At 38.9% G+C, this 27,836-nt stretch overlaps 1 protein-coding gene across 6 annotated transcripts in view; it reads left to right on the top strand.

Moving 5' to 3' along the window:
• ATF2 (activating transcription factor 2) overlaps window positions 1-18,252 on the top strand; it is an 84,846-nt gene extending 66,594 nt beyond the window's left edge. For 3 of the 6 annotated variants that reach the window (XM_034785533.1, XM_034785535.1, XM_034785534.1), the window contains 2 exons: window positions 8,369-8,474; window positions 15,609-18,252. In XM_034785533.1, the coding sequence (XP_034641424.1) occupies window positions 8,369-8,474; window positions 15,609-15,835 (333 nt within the window). In that variant the 3' untranslated portion in view covers window positions 15,836-18,252. Of the gene's footprint in view, window positions 1-7,246; window positions 7,429-8,368; window positions 8,475-15,608 lie in introns of those variants that run through there. The other 3 variants (XR_004647660.1, XR_004647658.1, XR_004647659.1) reach the window with 2 other exon arrangements.
• The last annotated feature ends 9,584 nt before the right edge of the window (window positions 18,253-27,836 follow it).

Here is a 27,836-nt window from a genome sequence, read left to right as displayed (position 1 = left end):
CCGGTCTCCTCACAACGCCTATCCTCCTGGATTACGTCTTGCATCCGGACTTGCTATGACCTGGCAGGTGTCTCAGCACCGCACCTCACCGCTCACTCCACGAGGGCCCAAGCTTCCTCGACTGCTTTCCTGGCACATGTTCCGATACAGGACATCTGTAGAGCGGCGGTTTGGTCATCAGTCCACACGTTTACAGCTCACTATGCACTAGTGCAGCAGTCCAGGGACGATGCTGCATTCGGGTCAGCGGTTTTGCACACAGCAATGTCTCACTCCGACCCCACCACCTAAGTTGGGCTTGGGAGTCACCTAATGGAATGGATATGAGCAAGCACTCGAAGAAGAAAAGACGGTTACTCACCGTTGTAACTGTTGTTCTTCGAGATGTGTTGCTCATATCCATTCCAAACCCGCCCCCCGTCCCCACTGTCGGAGTAGCCGGCAAGAAGGAACTGAGGGGGCGCCGGGTCGGCTGGGGTATATATTCAGCGCCATGAAGGCGCCACTCTAGGGGGCTCCACAGCCGACCCGCCGGTGTTGCTAGGGTAGAAAATCTTCCGACGATCGTGCACGCGGCGCGCACACACCCCTAATGGAATGGATATGAGCAACACATCTCGAAGAACAACAGTTACAACGGTGAGTAACCGTCTTTTCTTCTTCGAGCGCTTGCACATGTCCATTCCACTGTAGGTATGTGCTCGCCTTGATCAGTCACTGGCCATTTTTCCCTCAGTGGTACCTGTCTGGGAGGCTCAGGTGCTTTCTGGTGCTGCACAGTCATAGCGTCAGTATAAAGGGCCCAGTTGACTCCTCAATTCCTTCTTACCACCTGAAATGGTCTCTGAAACTGTTTTCTTTGCTACGGTAAGCTTTCTCGATGGTCTTTATTTTTCTGATGGTTGTGTATAATTAATAGTTAGTTTGTTTTTCTCTTCTGTTAGCAGAATTTTGTCTGTACTCAGTGCCAAGGCATATCTCAGTCACCGGGCTTCGAGCCCTGTGCCTCCTGGAACAAAGCTCTGCCCCTGAGCAAGCTGCACTCCAGTTGCTTGAAGTGCCTGGGTGAGGCTCACATCAGGGATTGCTGTCAGTTTTGCAGGGATGTTAAATGCCATATGAAGAAGGAGTAGGAGGCCAGGTTCAAGTTCCTACTTATGGAGGCAACGCTGAGACCTTCCTCCCAGCCAAGCCAGTTGGACTCAGCTCAGAGCATCTCGGCATCCATGAGGAGGGCTCCTCCAACCTTGTGAGAGTCCCAGCACTGTTTGCCATCCTTGGTGCCAAAGAAGAGGCATAAAAAGCAACCGGCTGTGAGGAGACATTCCCCAACAACAAAGAAAGCCAGGCATGAGGAGCGGAGCAGAGCAGAGTCAAGCCACTCCTCTGCCTCAGCATTGCAGCAGTCAGCACCATTGCATCTGGTTCTGGATGAAGCATCGGCATTCAAGGGACAGTGTGGTACCAGCGCTATTGTGGCGCTGTCCACGCTGAAGTTGTTTGCAGCTGCCAGGGATCTGCTATTGCTGTCAGTACTGGTGTCACTGGCAGTACAGGCGTTGGTGGTATTGGTGCCGGTAGGCAGGAGAGAGCATGTGGGCCCAGTTACCATCCGGTACCGGTCCCTGTGGTACTGTCCAAGGAAAAACCGACTATCCTGACCCCAACGCAGCCTTCCCTGCCTCAGCACCGATCACCAGATGGAGACTCCTCGTCTTTGGAGTTGGAGGTTGGGTCATACTCCTCTCATCCAAGGAGTCAACCCCGCCACTCCTCCAGTCATCCCTACCCTGCCCTGGATTGGGGCACAGGAGTGCCATTAAGTGCTTGGCCTAGTGGTCACTGAAGCGCCTATGCTGATGCAATGGCCCTTTTGGAGCCTGTGGGGGTTTCTACCAATCTCAGGGCCCCACTTGAGGCACTCCTGTTCGGTGGCCCCTAAGAGAAGGGCTCCACCTCCCCATCAGGCAACACACTCCAGTACCCAGCCTGATACCAACTCCAAGGAACCAACTCCACGGGATCCAGTTGGCACAGAAAGGGAAGAGAAGTACCCTCAAGTGCTGATTAGGCTGGTCAGGAGCAGGTGTGTTACCTCCCATAGATGAGTATAAGGGCCACCAGGAGTTGCTGAATAGAGTGTCCCAAAATTTGGGCACGCAGGTGGAAGTAGTAAGAGAGTCCTCCCATAGTCTGGGCGACATTCTGGCCATGACAAGCCCATCAAAAGTAGCCCTGCCTCTCAATGAGGCCATCATAGACCCTGTGAAAACCTTCTGGCAAATCCCCACTTCCCTTCCCCACACTTCAAAGAGAGCCAAGAGGAAATACTTTGTTCCTGCCCAGGATTATGAGTTTCTGTATATTCACCCCTCCCCGGAATCCCAAGTGTTTTCTGCTGCCAATGAAAGGGAAAGGCAGGGTCTGCAAAGTGTGGTACCTAAAGCAAAGGACTCAGAAAAGCTGGACTTATTCAGTATAAAGGTCTACTCTACCAGGTGTCTGCAGCTCAAGATTGCTAACCAGCAGGTGCTGCTCAGCTGATATGACTTGTTGAACATGTGGGACTCCATGTTGAAGTTCAAAGACTTGGTATCGCAAGAGCCGAGGCTCGAGTTCTCCTCGTTCATGGATAAGGAGAAATCCTTAGCGATGGTTTCTGTGCAAGCTGCCCTGGATGCAGCAGTTTCAGCAGCCAGGTCCATGGCTTCTGTAGTGGCCATGCGTAGGAGTTCAGCAAACCCTCAAGATCTCCCCTTCAAGGAAGCTTCACTCTTTTCGGGGCAGAGTGGTGTGAAGCTTCATGGACTGAAGGACTCCAGGGCGACCCTTACGTCCCTGGGAGTGTTTGTGCCAGCGACTTCAAGGAGGCTCATTTGGTCATGGATCACTTTGTGTATTCGCACGTGTTACAAGCAGGTGAGTATTCTGCCACTAGCTATCCTGACTGCCTACTCCATGAGACTGCAAGCGTCATCAGCGGTATTCCTAGCACAGTTCCCTATTCAGGACATTTGCAAAGCAGCAACTTGGTTGTCAGTGCTTACGTTCTTTGCTCATTACACCATCACTCAGCAGTCTAGGGACAATGCCTGATTCCATCGAGCTATTTTGCAGTCAGCAAGTCCATGAGTTCTCTAACTTTTATCTGTTAGCATTGTTAAGCCCATAGCTACACAAACAGATTTTCTTCATTTAAAAAAAAAAAAAATACAAGGAAGCTTTTGGCTTCCAGATTGTCAAGAGTTAACCCAGTAATAGTGAATTCAGGGGAAAGAAATTTCTTTCCGTCTGCCAATACCAAAACCGTTAACTGTGAAGAACAGAATGACTTGTAAAGAAAATTGAATGTCAAAGAAATAATTAAACTGTACTTTATGTGAAAACATTAATCAATCCTGCATTTCCATAATAGTTCTTCACTTGACAGCCTGGCACAGCTGATCAGCATAGTGGGCAGTAATGACCCATGATTACTTATGTTCTATTTAATAGTAAATGTAATAAGTTTGGAGCTTTGCCTTAGCGTAGTTTTACAGACTGCATGCTAGGGTTTAATAGTTCATATTTTGTTTAATACCTAAATGCCCTGCTCAGCTGAATTTTACTGTTGACATCATTAAGCTACAGTATTTCTAAAAATAGACTGATTTCATAAAGACTGAAAGTTGTGGTTGAGCTATTGAACAAAAACAATGGTCTTTCACCAATGTTAATAAGTAGATGTCCTAAATTTAAGTATCATACAGTTTGTGTTATGTAAATTTAACAGGGTTTTTAGAATGAAGACACTAAACAATACATATAGAAATAGGAAGATGAGGATATTCTTTCTGATGTAATTTCTACATGATATATATTTTACTGCATGTTCTCTGTTAGCTTCCAATAAACACATTTCTATACAAATAAGGTCTACTTTAACCTTTTCTTGGTACAGTCCAGTATTCTACCTGCTTCTTAAGTTAAATGGTTGTGTATAATTCCCATTGCTATCCTTCATTTTCTTGGTTTTAAATGATACTATTCTATTTTATTATATATGTAGTGCAAATGTCTATTAATTGCATCACCTCAATAACATTCAGTATTTTCAGTTAGACGGGCAAAGTCTTCTCTTTACTACAAGCTCTTCTAAATCAGTTGCCCCACACGTACAATCTTTTAAAATCTGTATTCTATTTGCTTTTCTGGATGGCTTTCTCAGCCAATATGTTTCCTTGGTAAAAGATCTCAAACACTATATATAATTTTAAGTATTGCCTCTGTGCCTTACAGACATATTGAAGAATACTGTATTCCTGTAACAATAAAACATACCATGTTGTCTTTTTTACTATAGGTAAGGCTATGATTTAGTCATGGGTATTTTTAGTAAAAGTCTCGGACAGGTCCCGGGCAATAACTAAAAAGTCCTGGCCAGTGATCTGTCAATGACTTTTACTAAAAATACTCCTAACTAAGCCTTAGGTGTTGGGGGTTTGTGCTCCAGTGGAGGCTGCTGCTCCTTGGGGGTGGGAGGCGGCCCAGGGTCCTGCAGATGCTGCTGCTCCTGCGGGAGGGGGGGCGTGGCCTGTGAAGAGCTTGCTACGCTCACTTACCCATTTTTTGTATGGGGTTTCCTTTAGGATAATCCATCCACTTTCCCTATAATGTAGTCTCTTCTGAATGGCTCCCTCTTTATGGTGACTTGGGCAGACACATCACAGGTGCTGCCTATCCACACAACCCCCCCAATCCCTTGTGCAACAAAAATGCTTAATCCATTCCATAGACTATATACAAATACATGTAGTCTGGACCTGTTACCTTTGGCTCCAACACACACCAGGCCAGAGAACTTCTCACGCTGAATCTCATGAGGATTGGAGGCAGAAAGAGAGTATTTTTTGGCTGGGGGAATACAGATATGTTGAAACAAGCTATGAGGAATCTAATAGAGACTCCAGGTTTTTCTGCACAAATTTTCTTTCTGATAGTATATTTTGAAATCTCTGAATTTAGAAAATTTGTATTTTCTCGCTGTTACTTTGCTCAAGATGTATTTCATATTTATTTTCATCTACCCAAATATTTGTTCATGTACTTGTCATGGTATCTGAATACATTAGTAATTAGTGACAGCTCACTAGCCCAGAGCCATGAATCTAAATTTTCATTTTTTTATTACATCAGTTTAAGTTTTCCTCCTTTGTTTTCCTTCCATTTTCCTGTTTTCTGTAAAGAATACTATATATGAACACTTAGGGGAAGAAACCTCAAACTGTCATGTACAGAGCAAAACTATACTAGGGAATATAGAGGTTGGGTCTAGCCTTAGTACACTCAATTCTGATTTCATTACCTTCCAAAACTGCTTTCTAATATTAGTATTCAGATGACTACCCTTACTTGAACTTGTGTGTCATTTTTCCTCATGCTGTATACAGTGTAAGTACTTACGTATACACTATGGTACACTTAAGAATGATTAATTTCATACTTTCATCAAAATCATGTAAGACCAACTTCAAATGCGTGGTATCTGCTAGCACTAAACACTGATAAATATATAGTATATGCCATTAGCTGGTGCTGTTTTTGCGTCATCTCACTTGTTAATGATGATGTTAGTTTGAGTTAGATACCGCCACAGCTTTTTACATTTTATATGTAAGAATCTGATATTTCATCTTTCACATTCAAGTCTGCTTAAGTATAAAGAATTTGAGTTACTTTCCATATTTTTATTAGAAAAAATAAAAATGTTTAAAAACTATGTGGGATTGGGCTATAAAATACTTTTTCAACCATTATCTTTTAAAAGCATTCCGGAGTTATGCTGATAATTACCTACCTCATCTTCTGTCTGCCATTAGTGTATGGAATTGTTCAGATTTAATTTTCACAAAAATTAGATGCACGGACAGGAAAAAAGCAAAAGGACTCAATCTAATGTAGGCTGAAAAGTCAACACCCCTTTAAAATTGCTACATCTTGTTGAGAATATTCTCTGGAGTCAAAATGTCCCTCTCCTAAAAGGAGACCAAACTATTAAGATATAAAGATAAGTTTAAAAGCAAACAAACCCTACTATTTACATAGGATGTACCCTGAGGAGTGAAAGTAAGTTTACAATCTTGAGCTCTCTCTGCTCCTTCTGCAGCAACATTAACATTCACATACACCTCTACCTCAATATAATGCGACCCCGATATAACACTAATTTGGATATAACACGGTAAAGCAGCGCTCCGGGGGAGTGGGGCTGCGCACGCTGACAGATCAAAACAAGTTCGATATAATGCGGTTTCACCTATAACACGGTAAGATTTTTTGGCTCCCGAGGACAGCGTTATATCGGGGTAGAGGTGTACCCTATTCTCAGAACTATTCAGGTATCTTTTGTGCCAATTCAGTAGACAAAAACCTATTTACTAGAGCTAGTCAAGAAAAATTTCATGAACATTTTTTGTCTGAATTTCTGACTACATGTATTGAAATTGGAGCATTCCACAGGACAATATCAATTTTGATGAAATTCCACTGAAAACTAGGTAGGTTTCTGATGAAACTCTGTGAGCTAAACAAGTTTCAAAACTTGCCTTGTTTCCTACCAACTTGCTTGCTCAGCAGCCTGGCTGGCTGGCAGAGAACCTGAGTCTCAGCTTCCAGGGCCCCGGGTTCCAGGGCAACCTGCAGGAGGCAGGACCTTTATAGATCTGGGCAGAAAATAGTAATTCTGTTTCCCTAAATATTGGAAATTTTGGGGGATTTTCACAAATCGGAACAAAACACAATTTAGAAATCTTGAAATCCTCTGTGAAACAGAATGATCATTCTCTGCCTAGCTGTGTTTACTTGCAGTGTATCTGTTCAAGCAAGGTTTGCGGACCAAATAGAAAAGAAATACCTGCTAAGTTATATATATATATATATAAGGATTGCAAGTATGAGAATGTAGGAGCTTGGGAGTTTTAAAGGAAAACATTATCCTTTGAAATAAGAGCACGTTTTTAATAATAATAATGTTCATTTGTAGAATTGCATTTGTTTAGTGCAAGGTAAAGTAAACTATCAAAGTCTGTTCTCAAATAAATTTTATTTCTTTAGCTTTTGTTCTTTTCAATTTTTTCAAATCCATAGTGTTTTATTTCTAACCTCCAAGCTAATATATAACATATTTGACATAGTTTTATTTTCAAGGACCTCTTTCAGACCTAATTTTTTCTGTTCTTTCCTTTATTCCCTCTTTTACTGAATATAGTAACACATTGATAAATTGAACAATTTTGTGCTATGTCAAGTTTCGTAAGCTACTGTGAGAACATACTCCTCTTTAATATGCATATTTCTATGAAGGATTTTTGTTTGATGCAAAAATTAACCCATCAAAACTTGCATTGAAGATACATTTTGAAAAGATACGGGAGCAGTAAATATTGACAGGTAACTTAATGTTTTGTAGACAACTTAATGTTGCTTAAGACAGTTTGTAACTATTTTTAAATAAAAATGGTTACATCTAAAATGTCATGCTGTTCTTAATTTTGATTCTTGTCTAATATAATAATACCAGCTCTTATCAGGCTCTTCATCAGTAGAGTTCAAGGTGCTTTACAAAGAAGGGCCAGTGTCATTATCCCTTTTTTACAGATAGGGAAATGTAGGCATGAAGAGGTGAAATGACTTGCCCAAGGTCACCCAGCAGGCTAGTAACAGTGCCAGGAATAGAATCCAGTTATTCTGAGTCCCAGTCTAGTGCTGTACTGGGTTACACTGCATCTAAGTGTATCATTATTAATTCTTCTCTCCTACAATGGTTTTGTTCTCATTCCCATTACTTGATTCTTGCATACTGATTGTTTCCTGTTAATGGCTATGAAAAATAAAATCTGAAAATTGATAGATCACTGTCTTATTATCATTCCTGTTACATTTTGTAGGGAGGTTCTCTTTTATAGAGTCTAAATTTGTTTATAAAAAAATTCATTCCACACTCACTGAGCATATTTGGGGTTATAACGTATGTTATAATGTGGGTGGTTAAAATTAGGTTTACTTGCTTGAAAGAACCTACAAAATCATCCAGAAGAGACTTACAACAGTCTGATCGTGTGAATTGGACTGTGTGTAGAACCTGCAGTCTACCAACTACAAAATGTAATACAATAAATGTATTGGCATTTATTATATAAAAAAAATCTTTTTACAAGTTATATCTATAGTTTAATATTAAAGTGTTCTAAAGTCATGGAAATGTGTACTGTGTTTTGTTTACCCCTAAATGAACATCCAAAGATCTTGTAAAATTTAAGACTGTTAAAACTTACCTCTAAAATGCATGTAGTCTGAGCCTGGTAAAGTGCATAACTTTCTTCTCCTTTAGAATGAAGTCACCCTGCTGAGAAATGAAGTGGCACAGCTGAAACAGCTTCTTCTGGCTCATAAAGATTGCCCTGTAACTGCCATGCAGAAGAAATCTGGCTATCAGAGTGAGTAATGTTCCATTACCTATAGCCTTAGGCTGCATCAGTGAAATACAGCCAAAGTGAACTGAGCAACCATTAAAAATGAGAAGTGCAGTTATAATATTTAACAATAAATATATAAAATTCTGCAAGCTTATTACAAGACAGGAATGAATGTATGATATTTTGAAGCTATTTTTCTAAATGCTTTCAGTTTAAAAAATGTTGTAGATTATCTGAAGTTTAAAGACATTATAGAAAAACCAACCAAAACTAAGTGTATACCCATAATTACTACTAAAGGACTGTAAGCTGCAATACCTGCTTCTAGTATATACAATTAAAGTATTGACAGTACATGGTGAACAATCTCTGTAATGCATTATCTTAAATAAGATGAAAGGTCCTTGTTTCTTCCATTTCATAATGAGATTTCCATGGAGGGGAGGGTAACAGCTGTCCTTATTTACTAGCACATCCAGGATCAGTCAGCCCATTAAAATAATCAGATGCAGGTTCCTGGCTCTTACTGTATGCTGTCCCTGAGATTGTTTTGACTTAAAATAACTGTTAGTCATAAGAATTTAAAATGTTTGAATTTTTAAAATAGGATTCTAATAGTGAAGGACTTAGAATTCTCAAGTTAAACTGAAATCAGTAAAACTGTTAAATTTTAAGGAAATGAAATTTGTTCACTTAATTTTTCACTTTTTAGGCATTTTAAAGGTTAATTGTGCTTTTCTTCTAACTTCTTTTTTTGGATATGATGCACAGAGCTAGAACCAGCTGCTGCTGTAGAATAAATGGCCAATTTTGTCCATTGTACACAAATTCGTAACAAATAACTGAGCGGGGAATGCATTAGGCAACATTCATAATATATAACCCACAGCTTTCGTTTTTATGATTTAGTGGTATTTCAGGATATTTGTAAATGTGAAGATTGTTTCTGCCATATGTAGCCACTTCATTTTAATTTGCCAGTGTCAGTAATTCGAGAGAATAAAGGAACATTTTGTATTGCATGCAAACAGTTCCTCAGGTGCTTGCGATAAAACTTAATGGCCACCATCTTTACTTGTAGTCATTGTAAGCAGTTTCATCAGAATGGGCAATATTTTTTAATTTAAAAGATTCAGGAGATTTTAGCAACTCTCTGTTGCCATATATATATTTAGAACACTGATTTTGTCAGTTTTGAGCTTATAAATCTTAGTCCTTTGATCTCCAGTCATTTTGACAGGATGGAAAATAGCATCTTGGAGTAAATTGGAACCATATAGAAATATGTTCGGGATTTATATTAACAATGATTGCTGCAGGGATGAGGCCATTATGGCTCCCATCTGACAGAACAACATAATTTCATATAGAAGCTACTAGGGGATACCATTATGCATGCATGGTTTTCCTAAACAAGCTAGGTTTCTTGAATTTTGATAGCTTGAAGATACATGTATTTCTCTAGATTTACATGAACAATTATTAAACGTATGCATTTTTGAAATAGACTGGCAGATAATTACAAATTAAGGATTTTTTCATTAAAATACTAAAAACTAAATGTTTAGTAATATTGTTGAAAAAATGCTATAGTATTTATAAGTCGCTGCAGATTTTGAAGTTCTTAGGGTTGTCTTCATTATAAAAGTCAAAGTAAAACTAACTCACTACTAACCAGAACAGAGAATGTAAAGTTGCTAAAATATCTATCATTTGAAAAAAGGAACTACATTTTAAAAGAAGTATCAAAAGATGTTCAGAAGGGAACGTGCAGGCATAGTTCATTTAATATTTTTGTAAAGCCTTTGGCACAGTGCCACACAAAATAATGATCTACAGGATTAGTGTCATGAGTAATATGGCATGGGGATGAGCTAGGTATGTAAGTGGATAAAGAATGCGCATAAACACTGAACTCTTGTCTCACTGTGTATAAGTGTTATGTCCAAAGCACTTCACAGTAGCTCTGAGAGAATTAAATAATATCTTAATTTTACAGATATTGGGGCAACACACACATAGATAAAGTGACTTGTGCAAGACTATATGATGAATCATAGAAAGAATCAATTAAAATGGTTTTAGTTAATGTTTGTGGTTGTGGCGTGAATAGAAAATAACTTCAAATCTTTAAAAAACAAATTTAAAAAGATATGCCCTATCTACATCAGCAGCATGACCATGTTACTTTTTAAAAAGTGTTAAATAGTTTCTTATCATGTGTGGTATAGAAGAGGCAAAGAGGCAGAATTAGAATGCTCCTGCCGTGCAAGGTATCATGTGCTGCTGAGACACAGTTAATTTATACCCTGTGGACGTGGCTTTAACAATTCGATACACAATTTAATGGGATTTCACTTAAAATGCACTTCAACAGGCACAAGCAAACAATGGCATTGCAGAATTTTTTGACACTTATTTAGGTATCTTTAAAAGATCTTTTGAACAACTTCTGCTTCACATAGAGTGAAAAGCACAAGTACTAAGGTCCCTCTTTCTTGCTAGCATTTTCAGTTACTTTAAGTACCTTTCACCTGCTTCCAAGAGGTGGTGATGACTGAGAAACCAGAAAAGACAAAAAGAGAAGTGATTACATTTCATGAGGCTGTTTGGAGGAAACCTTGGTGCAATGCAAGAGTTGTCAGCCAAGTATAAATTTATGGCCTTCCCAAGCAGATATGCTACTGGTCAATTGTTTGGGAAATTTCTTGAACAAGCCCTTAAGGACTTAAACAAAATTTTAAAATTGTATGTGTAATCTACAAGAGAAACCTAAACCCTACGTTTTCTATCCATAGTCCCATCTGAGACGCAGTTTCAGGAATACGCTGCTGCAAAGCCTATATAGTCTCTCTTATATAAGCCTATATAGTCTCCTCTTAGTGTGGAGGATGGGGAGAAATGAGGAAGGATGAATAGTCGTGAAGGGGCAGAGGGTAGTTGGAGAGTTGTAGGTGTGAGGATATTACTTCTGTTTGTTTGCAAAGATTCAGGAAGCTTCCCGAACACTAGATGATTCCATTTGAGTAAAGCTTAATAAAAATAGGGGCTATAATCCATTAACGATTGAATCAAAAATTTTTGATTCCTGCTCTAGTTAATTGTAAAGAAACAATTGGGGTCTAGCCATTATAATAATTATGTCAATCCTTTGCCTACAAATTATTCAGGATAAGTCAACCCCTTCAGTGATTTAGCCACCACTCTAGAGAATTTTCTGGCTACCGTAGACTTGTCTAGATGTTGACCTAAACATTCCCATAGTCCCCATGCGCCAGCAGTATCTGGTTTTATCTCTGGAGACTTCATCTCCAGTATTGTCTGAAGTATCTGTCCGTTCTGTGCATTTGCACCAACTTTATACAAGCTGTCACAACTGTATGAATAACTGACTTTTTCGGTTTGCGGGCATTTTCAGAAGAGAAAAAAGAACAGCAAATGAAAAATTTGGGGGGGGGGAATTGGAAAGAGTGAAATGTTTCATTTGACCCAAACATGTCATTTCACTTTTGAGCTTTATCTTGTTAAAATAAAATTGAAGGAAATCTAATACAAAGTCATTTCAAATAGAAAAATCCCAATTTTCATTTAGAAAATATGAAAATGTTGTTTTATTTTTTCAGGGTTGTGTTTGTTTGGGTTTTTTTAATAGAATTTTTCAACTAAAACAGTATAGCAAAATTCACACATTCTCTAAATATTTTGATTGACCCAAATTTTCAGTTTTGGTCAATAAACTTCAACCAGCTCTAGTCATACCACACCTTTGGAAGAAAATGTTTGCAATTTTTTCCCATTTGGATGACTGACTAGTGCAGAGGTGGGCAAACTATGGCCCTCGGGCCACATCCGGCAACGAGACTATCCTCCCCGGCCCCTGAGCTCCTGGCCGGGCAGCTAGCCCCCAGATCCTCCCCTGCTGTTCCCCCTCCCCTGCAGCCACACCGCCACACAGGCAGCACTGGGCGGCAGGGCTGCATGCTCACACAGGGCAGCGTGGCAGTGTGTGTGGCTCCAGCCAGGAGGCGCAGCTCCAGACATGCTGCTCTGAGCGGCATGCTAAGGGAGCTGAGGCCTTGGATATGGGGAAAGGGGTCCTGGGGGGCAGTCAGGGGACAGGGATCAGGAGGCGGTTGGATGGGGCAGGGGTTCGGGGATGGGGAACAGGGGGGATTGGATAGGGGTTGGGGTCCCGGGTAGGCCCCATCATGGGTCAGTAGGGAGATAGGGAGAAAGGGTTAGAAATGAACAGTCAGCTTTCTCGATGGAGAAAGGTTAATAGTGGTGTCCCCCATGGATCTGTACTGGGACCTGTGCTGTTCAACATTTTCATAAATGATCTGGAAAAAGGGGTGAACATGAGGTGGCAACATTTGCAAATAATACAAATAATAATAGAACTCCAAAGCTGACTATGAAGAGTTAGAAGGATCTCACTAAACTGGGTGACTGGGCGAGAAAATGGCAGATTAAATTCAAAGTAATGCACTTTGGAAAAAATAATCCCAATTGTACATTCAAATTGATGGGGTCTACACAAGCTTTAATTACTCAAGAAAGCTATCTAGGAGTCATTGTGGATAGTTTCCTAAAAACATCTGTACAGTAGCAACAAAAAAACCCCAAAACTAACAATGTTAGGAACCATTAGCAAAATGATGATAAAACAGAAAATATTATAATGCCACTTTAAAAATCCATGGTATGCCCACACCTTGAATTACTGCATGCAGTTCCATTTGGCCCATCTCAAAAAGATGTATTAGAATTTGAAAAGATGCAGAGAAGGACAACAAAAATTATTAGGGGTACATGGTACAGCTTCCATGCAAGAAAAAATTAAGAAGACTAGGGCTGTTCATCCTAGAAAAGAGACGACTACCGGGGGATATGACAAAGGTCTAAAAAATCATGAGTGATATGGAGAATGTGAATAGGGAAGTATTATTTAGCTGTACACATAACACAAGAACTATGGGTCATATAGGCAACAGGTTTAAAACTAAAACAAAAGGAAGTACTTCTGCACACAATGTACAATCAATCTCTGAAACTCATTGCCAGGAGATGTTGTGAAGGCCAAAAGGATAACAAGGTTAAAAATTAGCTAAATTCATTGAGGATTGGTCCATCAATGGCTATAAGCCAGGCCTATTCTCTGAGTGTATCTAAACCTCCACCTCCCAGAAGCTGGGACTGGATGACAGAGATGGGTCACTCAAAATTGCCCTGTTCTGTTCATTCCCTCTGAAGCATTTGGCACTGGCTGATGTCAGAGACAAGATATTGGGCTAGATAGACCATTGGTGAGCCCAGTATGGCCATTCTTATGCTGTTATACTAGTTAACATTTCTTTGGAATACATTTGCAAGGCTGCTTACTTGCATGTTTGTATGACTTTGCTTCTATTCAAACAATACTATGTAAAGGGTTACTTTCTGTCTCTGAACATAATCTCTTCTTAGTATGAATAAAGGACTGCAATAAAGATCTCATTATATTGTGGAATTAACTTGCTCATCAGTGAATTTTCATTCTTGCAACTGGTATTCCTGCACTGAAAAAACCTCAGCCCACAATAATTTACCTTCAAGGTATTTTTGTTATCCGTGCTCAGTGTTCATTCTTAGTTGTTATTATAAACTTTGGTGTATCCTTCCTTGGACACTTTGTGTCTTTGTCATCCTTTTTAGTTTTGGATTCAGTTTTTTCTATGCATACCCTATTCAGTAAAAATCTTTATTTTGATTGCACCATTTTAGAATGGAGCTCTTTTCCTCCGTAACTTCTAGCCAGGTAACTGTCTCCATTTTAGTTAAGTGCAAAAGTAAATGCTTTGGGAGTTGCCATGGAAGACTCAAGCAACATTCTAGGAAGCTTAGGATGGTACCAAAAAATCTTGCAGTTAAATTTATCATTCACACCTTCCATTTTTATATGAGCAAAAACCTGTTGTGAACGGAGATTATTTTATCTGAAAGATACCACTTACAGGTAAAAATTTGACTTCCACAATTTCTTATCATTTGATAATGTCTGTTCAACAATCTGACTAATCAAAAATAGAGAAGAGATTTAATTAATATACTAATTAATTTACCAATTATCACCTGTAAAAATAAAATAAGTTTCATGTCTAAACAATGTTCTCATCTAAATATATATGTTTATCAGATAATCTATTAAGTGGATTTCACTTCTCATATTGGCTTCCTTTTCTCCTAAAATGCCTTGTATATATGAACTTTCTCTGCTTTAAATGAAAGGTGTGTGTTGTAAAATATAACTGATGCATTTAGTGAAAGAATAATTCCTGTTAAATCGTGCCTCTGTATTTTAAAAAAAACAAAAAACTACACACTAAATTTGCACAGCAAGAAGTTTTGTTTTTTCAATACTTGGGTTTTGTGATCATAAAAAATTATGAGTAATTGATTCAGAGCAAGTCAAACAGAAGAAGTTCTTGGATGTCTTCTGATTTTTAAAGACTTATGTCATGCATTAATTAACTCTTACTGGCAGATATTTAAGTGCTAAACAAAACTAATTGAATTTCACCCTGTTGAAAGAATGAAGATTTTGCATATTGAAAACTTTATTGTCCAACTGAGCAATAGTAATTTACTGTATTACAGAGAGTGATTTTCATAAACATTATTAATTATCAAACTGAGAATGATTCTCTGGCTGAATTACTAGTCAAATGCAATATCTTGTGGTTTTTAAAAAATCTGAATCTAATTAATTTACATAACTATAGAACAGCTGGTGGCATTTAGACTATAAACTGTAGACTATTGTTATTCTCATATACGTGCATCATTAGAATCAGGTGTTGTAGTCATCAGTTGCTGCACTAGATGGAAAATCAACCAAAATTAACTGTGGTTTTAAATGGGAATAATCATTTGAAAATGTACCTGTGTCCATAAATATTCTAACATTCTATCCTGGTTTTTGTTTATAGAAAAATACAAACAAGTTACCTGTTCATCTTTATATATATAAAGCAATTCTACTAAAAATAAATGTTTGACAAATGTCTTTTTCTATGTGCTATTAATTGTGATTATTTATAGGACTCTTATTGTTATCTGAAAATTTTTTATGCATATTTTAGAAAAAAAAAAAGCAAGTGAATTTTTTTTCTTTAGCTGCAGATAAAGATGACAGTTCTGAAGACATTTCAGTGCCAAATAGTCCACATACAGAAGCTATTCAGCATAGTTCTGTCAGCACTTCCAATGGAGTAAGTTCAACCTCCAAGGCAGAAGCCGTAGCTACGTCAGTTCTCACCCAGATGGCGGACCAGAGTACAGAGCCAGTGCTTTCACAGATTGTTATGGCTCCACCTTCCCAGTCACAGCCTTCAGGAAGTTGATTAAAAACTTGCATTGCAACAGTTTCTTAGATATACATTTGTGACTTTAAAGGGAAATCAAGACCAGTCTCCATCTAAAAAGATATGTAGCTTAAAATTATTCATTTTTAAAATTCAAATTTAAATTTGGCTTTAAAGATTGTCAGATGGGCAGATGAAGAGGAGACTGAACAGCAGTTTCTAGTCTCCTTGCAGAAGATGGATTTTTTTTTAAAGTTGATTTACTAGTTATTTTCTGTGCTCAATGTGTAAAGTGTGTGTAAAGTACAATGTGGTTTTTTTCACTTTTAATTTGGTATTATTTCAATCAACATTGGGGTGAATTATTAATGTGCATCCCCAAGATTGTGATAGTAATATTATGTGACATTTTATACCAAAGTTCTGCATAGTCCCTATTGACTTTGTAATTGTTAGCAAGGTCATAAAGCACTAGGCAAGAGAAAAAGACAGTAACAGTACATTTGCTTTTAGTCTTTTTGCCTTTTTATTGTTTTGCACATTATGAGAGAAAGAACATTGGGAGAAAATGTTTGCTTTATATCATGTGTAGCATTTTGTTTGGCTTATTAGCTGTTTTGGTTGGTTGTTTTTTAAATTGTTTAACAGGGCCAGTATGGTGTAGGGACATACAGTACCTTTATGCACATACCTAAACTAGATGAGGGTCATTCCTAACTAGACTTTCTTTAAAAACTAATGCCAATTTTTTCAACACTTTAATTTTAAAAGGGGAGCTTTATTTCTGCTGTCAAAACAATGGTCTGCAAATACCCTTTGTGGCTAGGCTAGTACAAAACAGTAAAAAGATATCGTACAATACAGGGTTATCAAATATGGAATAATTTTCATAGCTAGCTTGATACTTTGTGGATTTTTGAATCACAGACTAAGGAGTTTACTCATACACAAGTATGGATGCCAGAAAAGCCTAAAAAACCTTTGTTAAACAACACTTTTTCCCTTCTTCTTTGTCATTGTCTTGTATTTGCAAGCTAACTTGTACTTAATTCTTGTGTAAGCACTGTCATCTTTTAGTAGCAAAATTTTGATACCTTTCTTGTGGAAAAATCAGTATCTACCATATCTTGGAAACAATGTAATTATAATGTGGTGTGTATGTGCGTGTATGTGTGTGAGAATGGTTCAGTAGTTTATGCCAGCAATCTTTGCTTGAATGTTTAAAGATGCCTTCAATGTGATGCTGGCTGATAGATTGCAGTTTAAAAATGTTATTTACTGTGCGAACTTGGATAACTAACATTCCATGATGTACGTTTGTTTCTGATGAGATGATTGTAGGTACACTTTTTCTCATTATCCAATCATCTGTAGGATATTGAGTTTTTTAAATGTGCCATTACCTATTTGGATTCTGTACTCATGTTCAAAATACAGTACAATATTTTACAATAGATTACGTTGGGGGAAAAAGTAAATGTGTGCTTTCAGGTCAGAAAACTTTGTACAATAGCTAAAGAGTAGCAAATTTTGGCAGTCAGTCAGGATTTCATTATGTATATAACAAAGATTTAATGCATTTATAATGGGTTGTGTAGTTCATTTTCCCTTCCTTCTCCATGCTACACTGTTTTAAATCTCAGTGCTATCAAATTCCTTATGAGATTCATTTTTAAATCTATGAAATGTAATTGGTAATACAGAGGAAGAACATAATTTGTATAATATACAACCATACTATAATCAAAACTGGACAAAGACATATCTGAATTGTGTGTATATCATTTCAGTGCTGTAAGTGTGAAAATAATAGGAATTCTAAATATTTTGTATTTTAAAAACAAGGAAGTAATTTTTGAGTTGATAAACCCATATGTTTAAATACTTTTACCAGTTTCATGGGGGGAAAAGTTAGTTACTGAAAAATTCCACAATGGTAAAATATACCATAAGTCTTGTGAGAAAGGAATTTATCTCAAAGGCACAAAATGTGAATTATGCAGGAAAGCTATACAGTTACTACTTTTCATTGTAATTTTGGTGAACTAGGTAAAACCTCATTGGTTACATTTTCATTCTCTCTCCTAAACACTAGGCATTTTTTATCTTATTTATGCAAGTGAATTTTTTTAATAAAACTGTTGTGCCTGTAAAATAAGTCTACATAAGTGTGAGGAGACATGTAAGCATTTAACGAATGGGGTTGGGAAAAGAACCATAATAAACATGTCTGTGTTCATCAAATAGAGAAAACAGTTATTAGTTGTACAACCATGAATTCCGTTTTGAGACATATGTCGCACTACTTCTGTACTTATCATTTCGAGTCTTTACATTTGAACATGTTTCACAAACTGTACTGTTTTCTTTATGTGCAGTTTGCATGAGTAAATCATCAGAGAATAATCTTTAAATTATGTTCCTATTTTAATGAAATTACAACTGTTCTAAAAAGGTAGTGGTGTACTCAGACTTCTTTCTCTACGGGTTTTTTTCTCCAATGGTTGTTAGCATTTATGTGGAATTCATTACCTGAATGTCAATGTAACATTAGATAAATGTAGAAGAACATCCCTGTCTTCTAGAGAAGGAGTCAAATTCCATTCCTCTACCCTTGGATTGAAACCACTTTGTTTAGAGGAATTATTCTTAAATCATTAGTTCCAGGAGCAGAAGATGGGCATCAGAAAGGAGTCCAAGATGGCCCATAGGTCACTGATGTGATTCAACTGGTTTCTGTTGGCAGTGAGTTGCAGTGCAGAGTTTAATGTTTTTTTATTTTTCTTCTTTTGTGTCTCAGCTAATAATATGTAAAGTTACAAAAGTAAAATAAATCTACAACTAACTCTTATAATCCCTTAATAAACACAGTAGCTATGTAGAAAATAGAGGTGGGCAAATACTACAAAAATTATGGGCATTCAATCAAACTTAAAAATAAAATGTTCCTCTTTTTTTGCTTTTTCAGAACATTTGGGTTGGTTAACTTTTATTCTCATAAATGTTTGTGGAAAGCATATTACAAGTTTACATGCTCACCCTGAAAGTGGTGCATTCTGTATGGGTCACCCCTTAAAGTATAGAGATATGATTCCCAAAATCTCTCCACAGAGTTCTGATACAGAGGCAGTAAAACAAGACCGACAAGAACCTGACTGCATGCATCCTTTGCAGCTAGATTTGCACACGCAATTATTTTGTTTAAATGTGATGAGAAAATTCAATTGAAATTCTTCACGTAGTCATTCATTCTTACAGAAGTTTAATATAGGAAAATTGCTTCAAACGAGGCCTTCATGATAAAGAAAGAGAAATGTAACATTTTTCTATTCTTGCTTTTCTCCTGGAGACATTCAGATACCCTTTTGCTTCATCAAACTCCCTTCCTGATTATATGAATTACGTTCACCACCTCAGGAAAGAGAAACAATACCATCACTTTTATGTGACAAATCACGTCACCCCCATTGTTCAGATATTGAGTGTAGGGTCAGACCTAAGTAAATAATTGATTTTTTTTTTTTTGTTTTTTTTTTGTTCTGGGGACAAACTGTGGGGAGGGAAAAAAACAGTTTGGTTTGAACTGAAACTGGATTTGTTTTTTCTTGCAGGAACAAAAAACTTGAAAACATTACCTTCAACCCAAAATCGTTTTGTAATTAGCTAAATTTCTTTACAAAATGGATTTTAAAATGTTTCATTTCAAAATGGTTCAAACACAGTTTTAACATTGTGTTAAAATGGCTGAAAGAGTTTAGATATTTTAAAAATTATTTTCCGTTTCTTTTTCAGCTGTTGATTTTCAGTAAGTCTTGGTACCCCAGGGAAGCTCTAGAAGACAGGAAGAAAGTTAATGTGCCAATATTTAAAAAGGGTGAGCAGGATGAACCCAGGTAATTATAGGCCTGTCAGCCTGATATCAGTCCCATGCAAGATGATGGAGCAGCTGATACAAGACTTGATTGATAAAGAATTAAAAAAGGGTAATATAATTAATGCCAATATACATGGGTTTATGTCAAACTAACTTGATATATTTTTTTTAATGAGATTACAAGTTTGGCTGACAAGGGAATAGTGTTGATGTAATATACTTAGATTTCTGTAAGGCACTGATGAGAATAATATAAAATTAACATGGCACATGTTAAATAGATTAAAAGTTGGCTAACTGATAGCTTTTGAAATGTAATTGTAAATGGAGAATTATCGAATGGTTGTTTCCCGTGAGGTCCCACAGGGATCAGTTTGTGGTTCTATGCTATTTAACATTGTTTTCTTCCAGACCATTGATAAAGTTTGCATTTAGGAGTGGTAAATAATGAAGAGGACAGGTCACCAATACACAGAGAGATCTGGGTCGCTGGATATATGGCTAACTATAAATTATACTTCTAGGAACAAAGAACATAGGCCATACTTACAGGATAGGAGACTATCCTGAGAAGCAGTTAGTCTGAAAAAGATTTGGGGGTCATAATCAATAATGAGCTGAACATTCCCTTCCAGTGCAATGCTGTGTTCAAAGGAGCTAATGCAGTCCCTGGATGGATAAATGTTAATCTCTAGGAGTGGAGAGGTAATTTTATCTCTGTATTTTGCACTGGTGCAACTGCTGCTGAAATACTGTGTCCAGTTTTGTGTCCACAATTCCAGAAGGGTGTGGATCAATTGGAGAGGGTTCAGAGAAGAGCCACAAGAATGATTAAAGGATTAGAAAACCTACCTTACAATGATAGAATCAGAGAGTTCAATCTATTCAGTTTAACAGAGAGAAGATAAAGGAAGTACTTGAGTACAGTCTATAAGTACTTACATGGGGAACCAATATTTAATAATGGTCTCTTAAATCTAGCAGAGAAAGGTATAACACAAGCCAATGGCTGGAAGTTGAAGCTAGAAAAATTCAGACTGGAAATATGGTGTAAATTTTTAACTGAGAATAATTAACCATTGGAACAGTTTACCAAGGGTCATGGTGAATTCACTATCACTAGCATTTTTGAATCAAGATGGGATATTTTCTAAAAGATATACTGTCGGAATTACATTGGGGAAATTTCTTTGGGCTGTATTACACAGGAGACTAGATGATCACAATGGTCCCTTCTAGTCTTGGAGTCTATAAATCTGTTAAGCTGTTTGCTGAATTTGATCTGAGTTTGTGAATAGTTTCCCCCAATTTATTGGCAAATTTACTATTTGCCCCCAAAAAATTGCCAGTCAGAGGCTGTCTTCACTTCACCAAAATAACTGTCTCTGGTTAGTTACAGCAATGAGCAGTCAAATGGAGCTTTTTCTGCAGCCTGTATACCTGGAGTCTGATTTGACGTGTCAGCTTTTTGAAGCCTATATATGCTGCAAGATACTCCGCATCACAATGCAAACCAAAAAGTTTATGAAAGTATAAGCTTTATATATCCCTAGAACAAACTTGTCACATATGGATTACGTACTGCATTTTTAGATTTAATTAAAATATGTTCTGGAATTACTTTGCAAATACATCACACTATTACAGAATTTTCAGTGTGGCATGAAATTTAGCAGTGATGCAGAAATCCAGGAGCCTTTGCAACTGAATTTGGCTTGTGTGCACCACACAGGGCCCTGCCTCCAAGTTATAAAAAAATAAAGCATGACTGTGCCTTTGAGAGGCTTGTTAATCTCCCAAGTGTACGGCTAGTATAGGTCGATCACTTAATAGAATTACAGTTTATATATTAACGACTTGATAGTTTTTAATTTATTTCATTTGCTGTAAAACATCTCCCCATCATCTTTTGCCATTTTTGTAATGGCATTCCATATTTTATTTGCTGTACCTGCACATAATTCTTTTCTGTTAACTTTTTTTGGGGAGGAGGTGGGGTAGGGGAAGGAGAGGTTTATACATTCTTCAGTTACTCAATAAAGCGACATAGTTAATTTTTATCTCAGAATGAAGATTTAATCGGAAAAATGCAGTGAAATGAGTATGCAAGAGCAGTCATTGTTATAGCATGCCTAAACAAAGTGCCAGTAATTTAGACAACATACAGGCTGACTGAAAATGGAGTAATAAATACAAAGGATACAGAAAAGCATGAAGCAATGAAAGAAAGTCATGATTCCCAGAATGCCTTCACCAATTGCGAACAGGAGGAAAGTGGCTGCAGGGGGAGAGGCGCAATGGTATTTATAATCTATAGGTGGTGGCAAGTGGTGGCCTAAAAATGTGGGTGACATTCAGCCTGGCCACTATTGTCCTTTAGGGTCAAAGTTTTTACAGCTTTGGGAGTTCTGTTAGTCTCACCCTGGAAGATGAGCTCCAAGAGGGGGAATCCTGTCAGAAAGAGATCTTCAGGGGAGCAGAATTGCAGGCAAATTTTCCCTTATATGCATGTATGTTTTCAGGAAATAGAGCCCTAAATCTTGTTGAACAAATTTGAATGACAGCATTTAAATCTTAAATTTTACAGAATAAACTGGTCTGTCAATAGTCAAGGAAGGAATTCTTCCACCTGTTTCCAGCAGCTATATTGGCTAGGAGTATAAGAGACATTAAGGTCTGACTCTTTCTGAATTACTAGTATTAGGTCACTACTGGAGACAAAATACTACCCTAGATAAACTGGTCTGATCAATTGAAAATTGAATTGTTTAAAAAAGCAGCTTATTTTTGGCTTCCATGATATTTTAAATAAAATGAAAAATTACAGCTAAATAATGTGTGTGTGTGTGTGGGGTATATATACGTGTGTGTGTGTGTGTGTATATATATAGATATAGATAGATATATGTGTGTGTATATATAGGAAATTTAAACAGCAGAAAAAGACTTAAGGTAGATGTAGTTATTACTGATACCATATTAGACAGTCAAATGTATCCTAGGGACAATAATAATGAATTTAAATTTCTTCAATATATAGTATTTATAATCAAAAGTTATAAAATTGTTTTGATCACACTTCGGGTAAGTATTATAAAATAGCCATGGATACATATTTTGTATTGTGAAGGATATGCTTAAGGAATTTTAAATGCATGTTAGGGCAAGTCAACACTACAAAATTAAGTCAACCTAAGTTATGCAACATACCGCTCCCTCAGTAATTAAATCGCTTTTCCATGTCCACGCTACATTCCTTGTGTTCGCGGCGTGTGTCCTCACTACCAGCACTTGTAGTGATGGAGAGAGCAGTGCCCCGTGGGTGGCTATCCCACAGTGCAACTCATGACCATCTAGTGCAGGGTGTTTTGGGAAGGGCTTGCAGTGCCTCATGGGGACAAATGAGTCATGCAGGGGTGACTGGGAGCATGGTTTAAACATCCTATGATGCAGTTTTCTCCATCCCATAATTTTATCTGCATCCCATAATGTTTTGTGCCTCTTTTCAAAAGCCCTGCAAACCCATGCATCCGCCATCTCTGTGAGAAGCAGAGCTGTGCAGGATCCATGCACTATTGTGATGAGCGCTGCAAGTACAATGCACCTGATCCTGCAGTATTTGCAGAACCGCCAGAGGAGCCGCGGGGAACATGATGATTCCTTGGAGGCTACCTTGCTGTTGGACATAAAAACAATTCATGGTTGTTGGCTTTCACAGAGAAGCTGCAAATGGTGGAGCACTGGTTCTGGGCCAGAGAAACAAGCACTGACTGGTGGAATCACATTATTATGCAGCCTTGGGATGGCGAGCAGAACTTTCAGATATGGAAGGCCACATTCCTGGAAGAGCATGCGGAGCTCGCCCCAGCCTTCCGGCGCAGCGACACCAACATGAGAGCTCCACTGCCAGTGGTGATCACCGTGTGGAAGCTTGCAATGCCAGATTGCTACCGTCGATTGGGAATCAATTTAGAGCTGGGAAATTCACTGTGGGGGTTGCTCTGATGCAAGTGTGCAGGGCCATTAATCACGTTCTGCTACGAAGGACTGTGACTCTGGGCAATGTGCGGGACATGGATAGTTTTGCAGCAATGGGGTTACTAAACTGCAGGGGGGGCGATAGGTGGCACGCATATCCCCATTTTGGCACCAGTCCACATTGCCACAGAGTACATCAAAAGAAAGGACTGCTTTTCTATGGTTTGCAAGTGCTGGTGGGTCACTGGAGACATTTTACCAACAAAAAGATGCACACCTCATGCATGGTTAAGAACACAGGCCTGTTCAGAAAGCTGTAAGCAGGGACTTTCTTCCAGACCAGAGGATCGTCACTGGGGATGTTAAAATGCCAATAGTGATCCTGAGAGACCCAGCCTACCCCTTACTCCTATGGCTCATGAAGCCATACACTGGGCACCTCAACAGCAGCAAGGAGCATTTCAATTACCGGCTGAGCCGGTGCAGAATGACAGTTGAATGTGCCTTTGGCCATTTGAAAAGCCACTGCTATGGTCTACTCATGAGATTAGACTTCAGTGAAAAAAATATTCCAATGGTTTATAGCTGTCAATGTGCTTCATAATATCTGTGAAGCAACTGAGAGAAAGTTTCTTCTGGGGTGGAGGGCAGAGGTGGAATAGCTGTCTGCTGATTTTGAGCAGATAGATACCAAGGCTATAAGAAGAGCTCAATAGGGAGCTAAATGGCTCAGGGAGGCTTTGAAAGACCATTTTAATAGCCACAATAATGTGAATTGCCATCCTGTGCTCTTCCTGGCCTTTTTTTGGTTTGGTGTGGGGTTTTTTGAACCCTGATGTGAATCTTGTAATGAATGGTTGGTGTGTGTGTGTATGTGTGTGGTAACATAAAATTTCACAAGCACCTATTGCTATTATCTCTGAATGATGAGACCCAGCCAGCATATGCTGTGAACTAATAAAGAAATAAGTTTCCCTAACTAGACTTCTATTCCAAACCCATGCAAACAGATATATTTATAACTGAATGAAATGTTACAAATACAAGGAAAAGAAACTTGAAGGGGAAAGAACAGTCATTTTCATTTCACCAACACATACACTGATCTGTGAGAGACATGATTACTGTATGTGCAGCTGTGATTATCTGTACTGTTCTCCAGGGTAAATTGGTAGGGATAGTGCAGGAGTCCTGGACACCACGTGGAATGGGAGGGGGGAGCGTAGAGAGGTACAGTTCTCTATGGGCCGCAGAGGGAGTTGAGCATGGGTCTGTTGAACCTGAAGGTCAACAAGAGTCTCCAGCATTTGTTTCTCTCTTGAGAAGCACTAGCATGTCCTGCTGCCTGTTTCGCTCCTTGTCCTGAGCTTTTCTCCTCTCCGATCTGTCCATTGCATCCGAGATGGTGATCCTCCAAGCCCTGTGTTTAGTATCTGAAGAGCCAGAGGCTTGCAGGGTCTCTTGGAACATGTCATCCCCCATTTTCTTCCTTCTACTCCTCATTTGGCTGAACTGCTCTGCTGGTGTGGATGGAGAGACTCTCAAGGCCATATTTTCAGCTGCAAAAGATACAATGAACAGAGGTAGTATTGAGAGTGTCTTCACAGGATAAATGGAAACTTGGTATACTAAACTCACTCTCCTTGATCAACACAAGTTGCAAGCAGTACATTCTCACTTCTCCTTGGGATTCCTTGAGTGAGCACAGCAGGTGAATATGACCTGGGGGGAGGTGGCAAGTTGGGACAATAATGGGGGGGGGAGGGAGATAGCTCATGGGCATAAGTACATGTGGATAGAGCCATTGAACTAAATACTGGCACCGTTTTCCACAGGCAGTGTGATTTTAGGTGATATCTCACTTCTGAGGATAACAGGCTGAAAGGGACCAGCTCCTACATTCATACGGCTGCAGACCGGGTCCATATGCTGCTAGCTTGTATGCTGCAATAGTGCTTGCTGAAGTAATTGCTCAGTGATGTGGGAAAGTGTCCTAAGGCAGTCTTCCCCAGAAACCTTCAGGAGAAGATTGTAGACAACCTTCATGAAACTTTTCTTGAGATCTCTATGGAGGATTCACGGGACATACTGGTGCACATAAACAAACTGTTCTGCAGGGCCCCCTCTGCCTAACTGTACATGGGAATGAGATGCAGATAGCGACTCTACCTCGCTTGGTTATTTTACTACCTCATCACGATTAAAAAGACGAAATGATTAAAAAAGAGTAAATGAACAGATGTCCCTGCAATATCAAAGTAACCTGCACATCTACCAGAGGTTCCTTCCCCTGCATCAGGCTTGCCCATGCTGGAGAGTAGGAACTGGTTCGACTGCTCTGGAGTCAAGAACAGATCCTGGCTCGCTTCGCCACTGGATCCCCCAGTTGCTTGTCCTGCATACTCCTCCTCCTCCTCATTCACCACCACCTCCTCATTGTTCACTTTGGGGGCCTGTGACTCCAGCTCCCCCAGAGCATTCATGCAACTGTTGGTGGTGGTCATGGGGTCTCCGCCAAGGATGGCATGCAGCTCTTTTTAAAAGCAACATGTCTGCGGCTCCATACCAGAGTGACTGTTAGCTTCTGTTACCTTCTGGTGCGCCTGCCGCAGCTCCTTGACTTTCAAGTGGCACTGCTGCGTGTCCCTCTTGTAGCCCTTCTCTTCCATGCCACGAGCGATCTGCTCATAGATGTCAGTGTTTCTATAGCTGGATTGGAGTTATACCTGCACAGCCTCTTCTCCTCTCAGACCCAGGAGATCCACCACCTTCTGTGTACTTCAGGCAGGAGCATGTCTGCATCGTGGAGCTGGCGTGGTCAGCTGGGCAGTTGCTAGACTTGCTCGAGAGTTGCTAGGTGAGCTCTCCACCCTGAGCAAACAGGAAATTAAATTTCAAAAATTCACAGAGCTTTAAAAGGGGAGGGGCATGTACCTATGTACCTGGCTGCCGGGCAGTGGAGTTCAAAACAGTGACCAGAGCAGTCATGATGGGGCATTGTGGAACACCTATTGGAGGCCACTAAAGTGGATGTATGTTGCCCTAACTACATTGACCTAAATGTTACACCTCTTGCAGAGGTAGAGTTATTAAGTCGGCGTAGCGAGCAAGTTACAGTGGCGGGAACAACATTTTAGTGTAGACACTTATGGAGTTAGGTGGACATAAACTGCCTTGCATTGACCTAACTCTGTAGTGTAGACCGGGCTTTAGTCCTTCTACATTTCCTACTCTGTAAAATACCAGTATAAAGTATAAATCTTATATTTATGAAGTATAAACTTTATATTCTACATGTTTATGATTTCATAAGAAAAGAGACTAATATTTTAATTTTCTTGTAATAGCTTTGTCTTCTGCATTCAGACAAATAAAGCCTTTCAGCAGAATTGTATTAAAGGACTAATGATTTTTGCTGAAAACATAGATAATCCGGGTAAATTAAGAACAGATGCTGTATATCTGTCATTGTATGATAGAAACATTTGTTAATTCTGTTGATCATTTTGTTGCGCGTGTAATGAATTTTAAACGGGCAGATTTACAACTTCTGTGACTGTCACATATGTGTGAGTATATAAAATATTTCCTTATAATATTCCTAACAATGAATCCAAACATTTTAGATCTCTGGCCACTAGACAGGGACCTTGTTTTTTTAATTTCTTCTGTAAAGTGCTTGGAGACAGCATAAACAGTAAGCAAGAAGCATCCATTGGTCTGCAAAACTGTTACCATTCCCCCAGGCCAATCATCACAGCTGCTAGTTCTATTGCTGTGGTGTCACCCTGGCTGCACCCATGTAGTTTTGTCCTATCCTGCATACTGCAGCATAGATTACAGTGCACTGAGAGGGAAACATGTTTTATGCAGTGGATGCTTCCCCATTGCTTCCCCCTTTTAGCTGACTGGGCAGCCATTTTTTGCAGCAAGTTGCTATAAATTGTGACCCCCTTCCTTGTTTGTGCCCTGAGCAACAGCAAGATACACTGTTATCTTTACCTGCTGCTGTAATTTGGCTCTGAGTAAAGAACATAAGAACAACCATCCTAGGTCAGACCAATGGTCCATCTAGCCAAGTATCCTGTCTTCTGACAGTGGCCAATGTTAGGTGCTTCAAAGAGAATGAACAGAACAGGGCAATCATCATGTCAATTGGGTACAGGGTTAAGCTAAACTGAAAAGGAA

Source organism: Trachemys scripta, chromosome 11, assembly GCF_013100865.1.
Source record: "Trachemys scripta elegans isolate TJP31775 chromosome 11, CAS_Tse_1.0, whole genome shotgun sequence".
Lineage (NCBI taxonomy): Eukaryota > Metazoa > Chordata > Testudines > Emydidae > Trachemys > Trachemys scripta.
This window is presented reverse-complemented; position numbering and strand designations above follow the sequence as displayed.